At 53.7% G+C, this 14,072-nt stretch overlaps 1 protein-coding gene across 1 annotated transcript; it reads right to left on the bottom strand.

Moving 5' to 3' along the window:
* Positions 1 to 145: 145 nt before the first annotated feature.
* On the bottom strand, positions 146 to 10,586 carry GGA1 (golgi associated, gamma adaptin ear containing, ARF binding protein 1). The gene is made up of 17 exons (XM_050983110.1): positions 10,424 to 10,586; positions 9,957 to 10,041; positions 9,580 to 9,655; positions 8,884 to 8,982; positions 7,529 to 7,652; positions 6,957 to 7,057; positions 5,801 to 5,881; positions 5,262 to 5,399; positions 5,033 to 5,114; positions 4,735 to 4,842; positions 4,304 to 4,459; positions 3,487 to 3,551; positions 3,168 to 3,346; positions 2,775 to 3,058; positions 2,388 to 2,557; positions 2,034 to 2,144; positions 146 to 1,871 (listed from the first exon to the last, which is right to left on the bottom strand). Exons 1-17 carry the CDS (start codon positions 10,452 to 10,454, stop codon positions 1,761 to 1,763), a joined length of 2,001 nt encoding a protein of 666 aa, XP_050839067.1. The 5' UTR covers positions 10,455 to 10,586; the 3' UTR covers positions 146 to 1,760.
* Between the last annotated feature and the right edge of the window lie 3,486 nt (positions 10,587 to 14,072).

Here is a 14,072-nt window from a genome sequence, read left to right on the forward strand (position 1 = left end):
GCAGGGAAATCATTGTGGCAAGAGTCTGAGTGACTGAGTGATGAACTACAGGACTGAAGGGGCAGGGTGCAGAGAAGCTCCTCAGAGGTCTGGGAAAGTAAGGAAAAAAAATGCATTCCTTGGGTCAAAAGACAGAGGAGCAGGATCAGGAAAGAACTCTTTATTTCCCATAAATACAGCAGATTCTTCGCGCCGGGCGTCTCGTTTTAAATGTTTGTTTGTTTTCTTCCATTTACAGAATTTTGCACTGAAAATATATACAAGTCTATTCAAGAACCAAACAAGATCTGCAAAGAAAAAACCCATACAAAACCCTGAAGAGACGGGAAAGGGAAGTAAGACAGCAGAATCCCAGAATAAAGACCTTGCTTCCCCCTCCCCTTTACTGCTTGCTGTGCCCAGCTCTGAAACACATCACCTTCGCTGCCCGAGCCGGGAGTGCAAAGCACCCTGCTCACCTCTATCTCACACATCCTTCCTTTTACCTCTGGCAAGCCAATGCAGAGCACAGCTCACCTCTGCTTTTTATGATCAGGCCCTCTCCAAACCAGCTTAGGGATGGGAAGCAGCTTCCATGGTCCCAAGTCCCATGGGACTGGGGATTGCTTGGGATGTGCTACCCTCAGCCTCCTCTGTGCCTGCAAATCCTGGCTCTTGTGTCACAGTGATCAGGCAGCTGGGGTGAGCCGCTCCCCGCCACAGGGAGCCAGGCCTGCCCTCAGCTGCAGCAAAGGTGCACAAGGCACAGCTGAACCCCCCTGTGCCCCAGTGCAGAGCTTTGTGGTGATGAGCTGGGCTCCCATCTCCCCCCAACTCCCAGCCCATCACTCACCCCTCTGCGAGAGGACACTGAAGAGCTGAGAAAACCCCCCTGCCCAACTGAGCTCTCCAGCCCAGTTGGGGAAAGGAAGTCTCACTGCTGCTTCCTCTCCCCATCTGCCAGGAGGCTGCAGGCAGTCTCAAACCCCACAGCATGCCCCTCTGTGGCCACCGTTCCCAAAGGTTGCTATGATAGATAAAGCCTGTGGGAATGGTGTACGGTTCCCTGCTGTAGGGGCTGAAGGGGCTGGGAAGGCACAGAGCAAGCCCTTCTCAGCCCCTGAGGCCCCACCTCTCACCTACAGCTCTCTAAGCAGCTAGGACAGAGATATGTGATGATCACTCCCCCTGACCCCCCCCAACAGCTGTCTGCTCTCTGGTGCTGGAGAGATACTTGGGCTCTGCTTGGCCCTGTTCCTCATCAGCTCTAGTGTGATCCCACCACATGGAATCACTGGGGCCCAGCTCTAAGGAGGGGGCAAGGGGGACAAGAGAGAGCACCATAGAGCACGAAGTAGCTGAAGGGCTGAGAAATGTGGAGGGGGCAGACAAGGAAAAGGATCTTCCTTTGCTCGGCCTTGCCCTGGGCTGAGGTTGTTAAAGCTCCCCGTCCTTGTTCCCCTATGCACCTAAAGCAGGAAAGCAGGGTTAGAAGAGAAGCTGGACAGACTGGGGAGGGAGTGTCATCTTCAGAAGAGCAGGGAAGGCAACTGTTCACACACATGAAGCTTCCCACTCCACTTCTAGTCCTGTGAGATTAACATCTCCTGGCATCTCTGCTCTCCTCCTTGAGGCATGCTTCCTCTGGCCCTTGCCTGGCCATCTGGAGAATAGAGTGTGAGCACCAGCCCCCAGCCACCCTCCCATCTCCTCTGGCTACTCCAGCCCCACAGGGTTGGCTTCCCAAGGAATCTGCAGTGTAGTGCCTGCAACATGTGGCCCTAGAGGTTTCCCCAGGATTCTGGTGGGGGAAACTGGTCCACGTCCCCAATTTCATTGTAGGTTTGCTCTCCCATGGTGAAGGTCAGTTTGTACCGTAGCCTCACTTTCTCCTGGAGATGGGAGAAAAAGGATAAGCAGTCAAAAGAAGGGGAAGAAAGGCATGAGGCACAAACCATTCACATCTCAGATGCTGGTGAGTAGAGGGAACAGGGATAGGGTAGTGAGGCTTTGCCTAAGTACCAAGACCAGCCTCTGTTCGTGCCCCATGTTACCTTCTGTGGGTTAGCGAGCAGCAGGACTTGGGTGATGGCACTGGGGTGGACGATGGGATTGAACGCTGGCAGCTCTGTGCCTGAGGGAGGCTGTAGCTTCACCTTCATTATCTATGGAGAGAGTGAGAGAAGAGAGTGACCACATTCCTGAGAGTGACTTGGCACCTAGAAGCCCTGCTCCTGCACTTGGGAAGCTTCTGCTGTCCAGTCAAAGAGAAAAACATTGCGCTAATCTGAATATAACAGAATTTGCTCCCATGCCCACAGAGCTCTCTCCATCCACCCTGTTTTTCCTGCAGAAGTAGAATCATGCTTTTGCCCAGTTTGGGACCTCAGCCCCAGCAGCTGTCTTACCTTGGGGACGGCAGACTGAAAGACAATATTGCGGATGGGCTGTGGGGCTGTGCTGAGCATAGAAATCACCACCACCAGCACATCAGGCCTCTCGGGCAGGGCATCCTTAGCGAAGTGGAAGAGGACACGGAAGCCATGCTGATCATACACTGTCACAGGGAGGATGCTGCCTGCGGGAAAGGCAGGGACACACAGCAGTCAGCCAGGAGGGAACTGGCCTGACAGCACCTTTCCCCATCACCCTAACTCCATACGAGTGACAGAGACACCATTTTTCTTCAGCCTCCACAAAATTCAACACGCAAGAAGTTTCTTCACATTCTTCCCTTCCATGTGTGCAGAGTTTAATCCCCCCACACCTGCCCCCCTCTTTTTTCCCCAGCTCACTGGGTTTGATTGACTCCAGAGGCACAGTGATGTTGGCCAGCGAGATCTCCTGTGGCAGTGCAGTGGCAGGAGGCCGTGGTGGCACTGCAGTACTTCCTGCTGGTGTGGTGGCAGCTTTTGGAAGTGTGGCAGGGGCAGGCAGCTCTGAGGTCAGAGGCAGCGTGGGGTTAGGGGAAATACTCTGGAGTATAGGCAGAGCACTGGGATTGTGGGCTGCAGTGCCAGAGCTGCTCCTGTTCTGCAGATCCCTCAGAGTGAGCCGAGGGGGTGGTTGCTGCTTCTCCCTACAGGGGAAGAGAGATCAAGGAGTGGAACAGGGCATTGAAATGCTGTCCAGCACCCAGAAATGGAAACAATGGCGAGAGATGCCAGACTGCACTACCAAGTGCTTACCATCGCACTTGTTGAGATTCTGGAGGCAAAGACTGCTGCAGCAGCGTCTTGCCCAGGAGGTCCAGGTCATCCAGGCCACTGCTGCTAGGAGATGGTTTTGGGGAGGATGCACCAGCATCTTGTTTGACTGGTGGTGTTGCCATAATAGGGGTGATACTGAGCTCATTGCTGTCTGATGACTGTGAAGAGAGCACGCAGGAGAGCCCCAAAGCAGGGCTGTGTATCAGCATCAGCCATCAGATGTGGCACATTTCCCTGCGTTTATTTGAGGGGGCTTTGCCGCCCTCCCCACCCTCTGCCCTAGCTCCCAACGCATTACCTGGAAGCTGTTCCAGCCACTGCTGTCACTGGCCTGGACAGGATGTGGTGCTGGGTCATTCAGGCCTGCCAAGAGTATAAGCAAACATGAAACTCACCCACCAAATCAGTATGAGCATTAAATATGGCCTGAGTAAGACACAGAAGCAGCAGGGCAGAACTGCCAATGTGGTCTCCATCTCTGGCCCCCATCCTTACAAGGGAGAGAGCCAGGAGGGTGACAGTGGCTTTCTTCTATCCAGATAGCTTCATTTATAGTTCAGTTCTCACTGCAATTGGCAGAAAAATGACTGCTATTGAGCTGACCAATCTGACTGACCATCTTGTCTACTTGATACTGTTGTACTCAAAAGCACTTGCTTTAGGAAACAGACACTTTGTTGTGCAAAGCAGGACTCTAGAGCCTTCTAGGAGTGATACCTCACATGATTTCATGAGAACAGTTCTGGAAGACCCATGCATCTGTTGTCAGTTCATGACTTCAAGAGCAAGCAGAAAACAGGAGCTGGGGGTGACCCACCCTTGTGATCCCATCTGGGGATGGCCATTGCATCACTCTTGATTTACCTGCCAGATCAGTTTACCCAGAGCAAATAATTGGGCTCATCCCTACAGGCTCTCTCTGACTAGCCAGGAAAACATAATGAGACTGAAGTTCTGAATCGCAGCAGAGTCCTTCTCTCCTCTCCCTCACACTAAATGAAGGAACCTCTTTGTCTTTCTCTTCACTTCTACCAGAGCACTCTCTTATTCATGTTCTTGCCAAAGAAGAACTATCAGAGTCAAAGAATGAAGAGCTTTTGCTCTGGATTTCTCACCTAAAGACATGAGTTCATCATCCAGCAAGGAGACAGAGCCAGCTTGGTCAGGCACAGGGACTGCTGAGCCACCTGAAAGGGTGGGCAAGGCTGGGTAGGAAGAGCATGTTGCTGGGAGCTCCAGGCCAGACAGATCTAGAAGTGCTGAGGTGCTACCTGCATAAAGAAAAGAATCTGAAAATGTTATGCAGTTCTTATGCAATGTGGTGAGGCCTAGCTCCCATCCTTCCTCACACCCACTGCTCTCCCTTCCAGTTCCCCTTCTTCATGCACCAGTCACACCCACAAGCCATTTCCTTATCTCACCAGCCCCACTCCAACCTCACGCAGGTTTCCCCTTTCCACTTCTCTCAGTCCTCTTACTCTGCAGGAAACCAGCAACAGGGTCCCTCTGCTTGACCTTCCTGTCCCCATTCTTCAAGTCTCCTCACCTCGAAGGGGACTGGCCACTGTCTCCCCATTGATCTCTTCTCCCCGTACAAGCTGCTTGTAGAGATTGATCACCTGGGTCAGATTGTCATTGGCTTGCAGAATCTCCGCTGAAAATAAGTGTGAAATAGTGAAGAGAGTAACTTTTATACGCTGTCTGTTTCTCCCAAGCAAGGCCCAAGTTGCTGCAAACAAAACCACTGCAGAGAGTGTTTTCACCATTGTTGTTGCAGGCTGCACCAGGGTACATTGACACCTCCAGGGCAGTCTCACCAGGAAGGAGAAAGGTCAGATGTTTACCTAGAGCTTCATCATTGTCTTCTGTGTCACTGGCGAGCCGGAAAAGCATGGGCCTCATGCGCTCACAGCGCTGATACAGCTCCTGGGACAGCAGAGAAACAGTGATGAGGTGAGCATCTTGAGCAGCAGGTTGCTCAGCAGGATGTGCAAAATACGCAGGAGGATGAGGGGGTAAGGGTCACCCATTTCTGCTAAGCCCAAGGAGGATTCTGGGATTGCCTTTCCTCACCTTCATTAGGTCCTCATTGCTTTCTGTTGTCTCCCCCTTGCTGTAGTTTGTCACCATCTCTGTCAGCAGCTTCACGTTGTTGTTCACCTCCTCAATGGCATTCACCCTCTTGGAGATCTTCTCCATGCGCTTTTGGTCCTGAAGGGGAAGCACATGGGGAAGGATGTCCTCACCTGGAGAGGAGGAAGGCCAGGCCAACCAACCCCCCTGGACTTAAGCCCAGCAACACTGCCCTCAAAACAGCTCCCACTCCAGTGGAAAACTCCAGGTCATCTCTGGGCAGGAACATGCCAGACAGGGATGGAGTTGCTGTAGATCTAGTGCTGCAGCAGGGTTTGGGCCACAGAATGCACTCAGAGCCATTCCTCCAAGCGGCCAGGGGATGGCAGAACTCACACAAGGACTCTTTCACAGCTGTGCACCCAAATTTTGGGCAGAAGGTCCATATGTCTGCATGAGGTCACAAAGCCAGTCCTCCTTTGGTGCCAGCCATCACCACCCAGACCACGACCCCCAGCTCCCTTCTTCCCCAGTCACACCTCCTGAACCATCTCCTTGATGAGCTTGTTGGCAGCCCGGAGATCCTCAGGATGGGAACTTTTCAGGAGGCGAGCCAGCGTCTGCAAAAGAGAAGGTACTTCTGAGCCCAAGCTGAGGCATGGCAGCCAGAGTCACTCTTGCAACACTAGAGCCAAGAGCTGCCCCCATCCCAAACCTGTATCTGGCAGAGGCAGTGGACAACTCCAACCATTTAGAAAGCCCAGCCACAGAAGCCTGTGGGCTATCAGAGACCAGGGAGAGAAGTACAACTGGCTTTTCTTTTCCTGTTGTAGTTCTGGTTATGCAAGCTAGGTATTTCCCTGAAGATCCCCTGCATTCAAAACCTGCTCTGGCCTGCCCATTACCCACCATGGAGAGTCTGGAGTGCAGCAGCACTGAGACAGGAACAAAGCCTGGTTTATGCAAGAATTGTCATGGCATTGAAATGGACTCCTACTCGGACTTCTTCACATGCCTCTTTGCTGGTGAAGAGAGAGAGCTCCCACTTCCTCTCCCTCTCCATAGTCAGTGAACAGTCCCACTGCCCATTTACAAACCCTCATTTTCAGACTCTGACCCATGGAGGCAAACTATATCCCTTGCAGCAAACTGGCATCACACTCCTGCTGCAGAACCAGACCCAGAAGAGCCCAGTACTTGCTTAAATTTACCAGCACTGATACTGCAGTGGTTTGCCTGAGTGGTGACACAATTCTGATGGAAAGACAACACAGGATGGGTCCAGGTGGCTATAAGTTGTTGGGCAATAAGCAGATTGCAGGGCTGGGGGTGGGGAAGAGATAACAGCAGCAGCAGCATCTGGGGCTGAGATTTAAACCTCAAGGCCAGTAACTCCGAAGTCTAGAGAGCTCACAGCAGCAAACCTCCCCGAACCTGCTTGGGCCAATGTCAGCACCACACCCTTTGCACCATCCTGCAGCTAAGTGCTCCAAAGGTCAAACAGACCCGCATGCCCCACTCCTCTGGATGCTTCCTTTGTCATGATTTTGGAACAAGGCCTCAGCATTCCAGTGATGCATTTTCTGAAGGACATCATGTACAGCAGAGACCTCGACTCTCCCACATCAGGGGGACATAAGGTATTGGAGCAGGAAGATGATGCCTACTGTCCCTCTCCTTGCACAGAGCCCTTACCTTGGATTTTTCTTCATCCTCAAAGATGATGTTCTTGGGTCGAGGAGGAGGCGGTGGGAAAGGAGCGTCATCGGGAAGTTTGGGGTCACACTTCACAATCCCTGCAGTAGAAGGAGGATCAGGAGAACTCACCCATGCAGGGATGGCACTGCCACCCAGGTCTTTTTTACCTAACGGCCCACCAAATCCAGCTGGGACTGAGGGTGTGTGGGTTAGCTCCTGTTACACAAGATCCTGGACTGTGTTTCCATTCCCCATAAATATCCTCTCTTAGAAAATTCCAGCATATAGTGCCAAAGTACTTGCAGCCCTTCGGCCCCAGACCTTTCCAGTGCCCCACCTCCCATGTGAGCAAGCAGATGTGCCCTCCAACCCAGCAACTCCCTCTGCTCAGCCAGGAGCCCCAAGGCAACTGCTCTGTCTCCTGACCCTGATGCTGAGTCAGACTGATGGATGCCCTGGGTCTGGGCAGAGGGAAGGAAGAGCTTGTTTCAGATTTTTTTTTTCCAGACAGAAAATGAAGGAGGGCAAAACCATCTGTCCACTGCCCCTTCTAGACCACTGCCTCTCACCTTGTTTCTTCAGCATCTGGTAGGCTTCAGATATCTTCACCTCATGAGGCAGCCCTAATGTCCAGCTGTACATGAGCTCCAGGATCTTTGACTTCACTTTCTCTGATGTCCGGCTGCCAAGATACTAGAGGAAGAGAAAAGAGGAGGCGTGAAGCTGATCTGAGCCATTGCAAGTCTGGCCTGTTCCTCTCTTCACCCTCCCAGGAGAAGTGAGACCGTTCCCAATGGCACAAGAAGGAAAGAGGAAGCAAGCAGGAAAGCTCATGAAGGCCTTGCAACACATCCTATGCTGTGCCTGGTTTCCGTCACAGGAAAAACAAGAGGTGTGAGAATTGCTGCAGCAGCAGCTCCTCAGAGACACACGGGGACAGGTGGGAAGGCTCAGGCAGGTCTCCTGTCACCTTGTGAAGGGAAGGGTCCTGTGAAAAGAAGCTGCTCAGCAAGGCAGCCCTTTAGGAATGAGGGGACAGCAGGGCTGGGAGAGGGATGTGGGTAATGGTCTCTGAGGCAGGGCCCCGAGCAAGGTGAGCCCCAGCTGACCAGCATCCAGCAGGTGCCACGCAATCATCCTTCAGCCCTTTCACATGGGTCTGATGGGAGCGCTGGTGCTAGAAACAGTGCATGTGCCACCAGAAACAAGTGGCTTAAGGCAGAGGACATACTCTAGGGTGCCAAGCAAGAGAACTTTGGGATGCTGCTGTCACTGTCCAGGGCTATTCATCATCACAGATCACAAGCTGTGACTGGCAGACAAAGGTTTTCCTTAGTCATATTTAGCCTGTGCTCCCTTAACTCTACACTTGCTGGTGTTCACTGCCTCGACTGAAATAGGGGAGCCCACACAGCTCGTTCTGCTGCAGGAACAGCAGCATCAGCAGAGGAGCAGGTACTGACTTGGTCCTTCAGATGGACTCACTAAGAACACCACTGACCAAGCCTGGGCTTGCCCTCCAAGAGTGTCTCAACCAGGCTGTGACACCCCAGAGAGACATGGTCCTGTCAAAGCTGGGGGAGGTTCCTGAGCACATGCAGCACAGACAGAGCCCAACAGGGATGCAGGGAAGGTGACTCCAGGCACGCACATGAGCTCAGTAGTCTCACAAGTGCAGGCTGCACCATGTCCAGTTGGCCCTCAGCTTCCTACAACAAGAATCAGCCTGGAACAGAGGGGTGAAAACTCAACTCACTTCCCACCAGAAAACTCACCGGGAAACAAGGACTAGATCTCCCACTAACAACACTGTCCTATTTCGCCCACATCCCAGTGGGTGGCTTTTTTCTCAGCCACCACTTTTTCCCAAAGTCCTCCTGCCACCAGGCAGCAGTCCCTTCCAGCATGATGCCGTGAGACCCACCTTAGGGGACACCACCTTGATGAGCTCATTGAGGAAGCGGAACTTGCCCACCTCATCGTGGAAGCGTTTGCCACAGCTCTTCATGCATGACTCCAGCACCTGGGGAGAGGGGCCACGTGAGTCCCAGCATGGGGTCAGCAGCAGGATCAGGAGCCAGCTCCTTCCTGCTACCCCCTCACCAGGTACAGAGCCTGTGGCTACTGTCACAGCAGCACAAAGGGACATCCCCTGCTCCCTCCCAGGTGGTCAAGCACCCTCCCACAGGGAAGAAAGATTCCATCTTTGGGGCTAGTTTTTGCAGAGATGGCTGCAAAGGGCTACCCTTAGGAAGGTCACAAACACCAGGGTTTCAAAGTATGGATCCACAGCACGATTAAGAATCATTGAATCTTTTAGGTTGGAAAATATCATCAAGATCACACAGTCCAACCATTAACACAGCACTGCCAAGGCCACCACAACAAAAGCCAAAAAACTTCCCATTCAACAGGCTATTATCCTTCTAGGAACAAAACCTTTCCAAATAATCTCTCCTAACTTGTGGAACCACCTTCAGTCCCTCTCCCACCCAAGGGCCCAGGTGCTCCAGGGCTTTCTCAGAGGGAATTCAAAGCTCCCCGTGCTTCTGTAGTCAAGCTGGAGCATCTCCATGCCCTGCCCCTCCATCTAGTTCTACCAGCCTGCAGATGCCCTTACCGTGAGGGCCTGGATAGCTTCCCATTCCTGTGGAGACTGGATCTTGTGGGCAAGAAGCCGGGTGGCAAGTGGAGGACTGGAAGGAGTGAGGGGAAAAGAAAAGCTCGCCAGTTATTGACAAAATGTCTGGTACCTGCATTTCTGTCTGGGAATCCAGAGCTGAAAAGCATGTCGTAAGCTGAAGATGCTGATAAGGCACTAAGATACCTCAAAATCCAGAGGAAACCTTCCATTACTGGACCTCCCCCACCTACCCCCATCTTGAGGGACTTCATGCCTATTCAGCTCTTGGGACAATCCCACTGGATTTTGCTGGGTGGGAAATCATAAACAGGCCTGTGACCTGGAAAAGCCTGGGTAAAGGACAAAGCACTTACCCCTCTAACTCCTTATTGAGCTGCTCACAGAACGCATTGATACCATCCCAGTCCAGGTCCTTGTTCAGGGGGTTTGTGGCTTTGTCTGCGGGGCAGGATGAGGGGCCGGTGAGAAGAAAAACCCAACAGGCTCCCACTCCGTGGAGGGACATCATTAATGCCACACCCTCCCTGCCAACCCCAGCGGGTGCAGCAGCAGGGGACGGCGTGGGAAGAGAAATACACTCGTGTCCACTCGCCCCTTCCCACGGCAGCTTTGTGCACCAACTCTGCCCCCCTCCTCCCCGCTGACCAACCGTACCCCCGCCTCCGGCTGGGCCCTGTGGTTTCACAGCCGCCCCCGGGTGCGCCCGCAGCCACGGCCACCAGGCGCGCCCCCAGCCCCTCTCCCTCACACCCCTGCGCCCGCCACGCCCGCGCCCTCCCCGCCCCATTGGGATGGGAGCGGTGGTCGCAGCCGCACTCACTGATGCGCGCCTCCAGCGTCTCGGGCTCCATGTCAGCGGCCCGCGGCTCCTCACCGGGGCAGCGCCGCTCCGCTGCCGCCCTCCCGCCGGGCCCGGCGCGGCCGCGCCATGGAGAGCCCCGATCCCTCTGGCCACCGAGAGCCGGAAGTCGGCAGTGCAGAGCGCCGCTCCGCTGCCAGCGCGCCCCCTGCTGGTCCGCGCTCCCGCTCCACCATGAGCTCACCGCGCAGGGGCAGGGAAAGGCGCGGGAGGCGGAAGGAAGCGGAAGGCCCTCCCGGAGAAGGACACAGAGGGCAAGCGAGCGCGGGGCGGGGCGGGGCGGAGCGCCGGAAAGCAGCGCCGCGCGGAAACCGGGCGAGCCGGCCCCTCCCGGAAGAAGCGGTGTTACTGGCAGGTGAAGCCACTTCCGGTACGGAGAACGGGCACTTCCGGCGGGCGGCCGGAGGTGTCCTTTAAAAGGACACGGGCCCGCCGGGCGCTGCGCATGCGCGGTGCGTGCCGGCCGCGACCCGGCCGTCCTGATAGGGTCGGATGTCGGCCAGTAATAAATATAAATATAGATATAAATGGCAGCAAGTGCGGTCCTCTACACTGTACTTGAAATAGCAGCTGATCTTCTGGCAGCGCCTGGCCTGGATCTTCGGCCTGGCCGAGCAGCGTGTGGGGCGGGCGGGGGTGCTGGTGATGTTCCAGGAACACAAACTTCCTTTGTCCCCGCTTTCCGTGTGGCTCTGGTGATACAGGCCAGCCAACTGCTGCACCTAACAGCGCCTGCTTTCTCTGTGCTCCAGGAGCAGCACGGCTTCTCCCCGACTCGCTGCTTTTGCAGTTTGCCTCGCTGTTTTTCAGATTCTGAGCGACCTCGGGGAGTGCCTGTGTGAGGGGAGCCCGGTGGGGGTGTCGGCGGTGGGGTTTGGGGCTGGGGCGGGCCGCAGCCTCGGCGATAAGAGCACAATGCAGCCCGCAATTCGGCGTTCCGGCCTCTGCTGTGCAGACAGGCGTCAGAGCCCAGCGCTGCCGGGCTGGGTTACTCATTTACAGCGCTAATCCCGCGGCTGACGGGGGAACTGCCCTGTTGTCACCCCTAATGGCTTTTCCTGATGGATAGCCATTGTTTTGGTAAGGGCTTTTTGGCCATTAAAAAGCACTTTTTGGCGCCTGAATGTAGTTCTTTTTTTAACTGTTACAGCCTTGCATCACAAAGCCCTTTTAAAGTGCTTTTCATAGAAAATTGCAACATCCTTCCCCTTGATGTGTTCAGGCACGTTTTACGCAGATTATTTTAATTTTATGAGTCAGCCCGGCCTGTCACGATTCCTTTGATTTTTCTGAGAATCCCGAAGTCATCTCTAGGAGCCCTCCAGGTCATGTACGATCTGCATAGAAGGCACGCACCGCTCCATCCCCCACAGCGATGCCTCTGAATGAGAGGTTTCGCAGGCTGGTGTTTTACACAGGCCCCTTTTGCTCAGGTTTCGATCCGTCTGAGTCTCAAGCGTGTTTGTTTTCCTGTCTTTGGCAACACCCAGTGGTTAGCAAGTCCAGGATGAATGGAAGGCTGCACCTCTTTTCGGCTGGTTGCAAACAATGGCGAGTGAACTCGTGCATAACAGTCCTGTCAGCGGCGACCTTGCTTTTATTTCTCACAGATTTACAAGTCTCTTTCCCCTTTGGTACATCTGCTTTCCATATAACAGGGACCCAAAGTGCAGCCAATGGAAAAAGAGATCGGAATGTGAATCTTTGTTCCCTGTAAGGGCGGCTAGATGATGTGTAAGGAACAACCTTTCTCCCCTCGATTTATTTTTACCGACAGCTGGAATTTTAGGTTAGGTTTGGACTGAGTGAGGCGCTCCAAGTTGTAATTAACACTGCTCTAGAGGGAAAGTACTGGAGCTATAATTAGCTCGTAGCGAATTGCGGAGGAAAGTGGTGGCGTGCAAGCCAGAGGCCTGGACGAGCACAGCTCATGGGGTCAGAGCATGGCCCAGGTTCGGCAGAGGGATGCGGGTCCCAGCTTCGGCACAGGGGCGCGGTCCCAGGTTCGGCACGGGGGCGCGGTCCCGGGTTGGGCATAGGGCTGCAGTCCCAGGTTCGGCTCAGGGCTGCAGTCCATGGTTGCCGGGCTCCGCAGCGCCGCCCGCAGAGGGCACCAGCAAGCAGGGAGCAGGCCGGGCTCAGCGAACGCTCCTGCTGCTTGCGCACTCGAGGTGAATCCCAAACAAGCCAAGTCCTTCTCCATCGGGAAAGAGAGGTCTCAGACAAGTGGCAGGTCCGCCTGGGAGAGGGGTTTTCCAGGTCGTCTTCTGCTGGCCAGAGCCACCCTGTCAGCCCGTGTCTGTCCCAATGTTTGTTTGGTTTCTCTGCTGTGTGTGTTTGTGTGAATCCTGCGATGTTTTTCAGATGTGCTTGTGTGTGCTTCCTCCTGGGTCGTCAGCTCTGGTCCAGGACATGAGCTTTCTCCATCAGATTCCTCTTTCTTTGGCAAGGTGTTCTGCCAGAGACCTTTCACTCTCCTGAAGTTTGGTACTGTGATCTTTTGTTACTTTTGTGTGTGTGTGTGTTTGCTTGTTTTCCTGCTCTGGCTGACTCCAGTAACCAGTTCCTGGGGGGGTTGGTTCAGTTTTCACTCTGCCACTTTCTCGGAACAAGCAGGCAGCACCTCTCCTGATATCACCTCGGACCATGCACCTCTTTACACAGTCCTCTGGATTTGCAGCCCTGCCATTCCATGACCTTGGCTAATCTCCTTCCTTTTGCAATACTTTTAAGCACCTTTCCCAGCAGAGGGTTGCAATTAGAGAGGCAAGTATAGAGTTGCATACTTCTGTAGAGGGAGAGCAGGTTTGAGCTCCTTTAATCTAATAGGAAATGTCTCCTTCCCTTTAATATGCAGCCCTTTCTTGTATGCAATCATCTACCAGGATTGCTCCCTTCCATTTCTTTCAGCAGTTTCCCTTTCAGCTGTAGGAAGACCTGTCCCCGGTGATCAAAGGCATCCTTCTGCAGCTACAGGAGCAGAATGAGGAAACAGGATGCTGCATAAGGGATCAGAAAACCTGCTGGCTAGATCTCTGCAATTAAGAATGTCTTGAAGCAAGACTCAGGGAAATACTCAGCTAATCTTACTGCCTCAGTTTCCCTGGTTCTTAGCATGGGGGTATAATTTCATTTTCTTCCTTTGGGGAATTGCCTTGACCTCTATACAATTTTTCTTTCCACATTGGTTCTGTCATTACATCAACTGGCTCAGCGAGACAAGTGAGAGAAGCAAATACCAGAGTTAGAAGTGAGCTGTGCAGCTCCCTGTTTCCTTGTGTTAAAGCCTTGCTTCCCAGCTCAAGGGGTGTCTTGATTCCTTGACTGAGGAGGCAGCAGTGCCCTTCTGGTACAGTGTGGGGAGTGGAAGTGTCTCTTTACACCCTGGGGAAGGTTCAAGTGGGTTTGCTGATGCTGATAGCTTCTTTCCAACAAAGTCTGGGGCATTTGGGGTGTGCTCTGAGAATATGGGAATGCTCTCGCTGCTGAGGAGCTGTATCTGCAGCAGGCAAAGATGAAATAAAACTGATGGGATGGAAACCCTCGTTGTAGCTGTGTCTTGGGGACTGATAGGTTTTGTAGCTGGAAGCTGAATGTGGAGAGGACGACC

Source organism: Serinus canaria, chromosome 1A (genome assembly GCF_022539315.1).
Source record: "Serinus canaria isolate serCan28SL12 chromosome 1A, serCan2020, whole genome shotgun sequence".
In the NCBI taxonomy this organism is placed as follows: Eukaryota; Metazoa; Chordata; class Aves; order Passeriformes; family Fringillidae; genus Serinus; species Serinus canaria.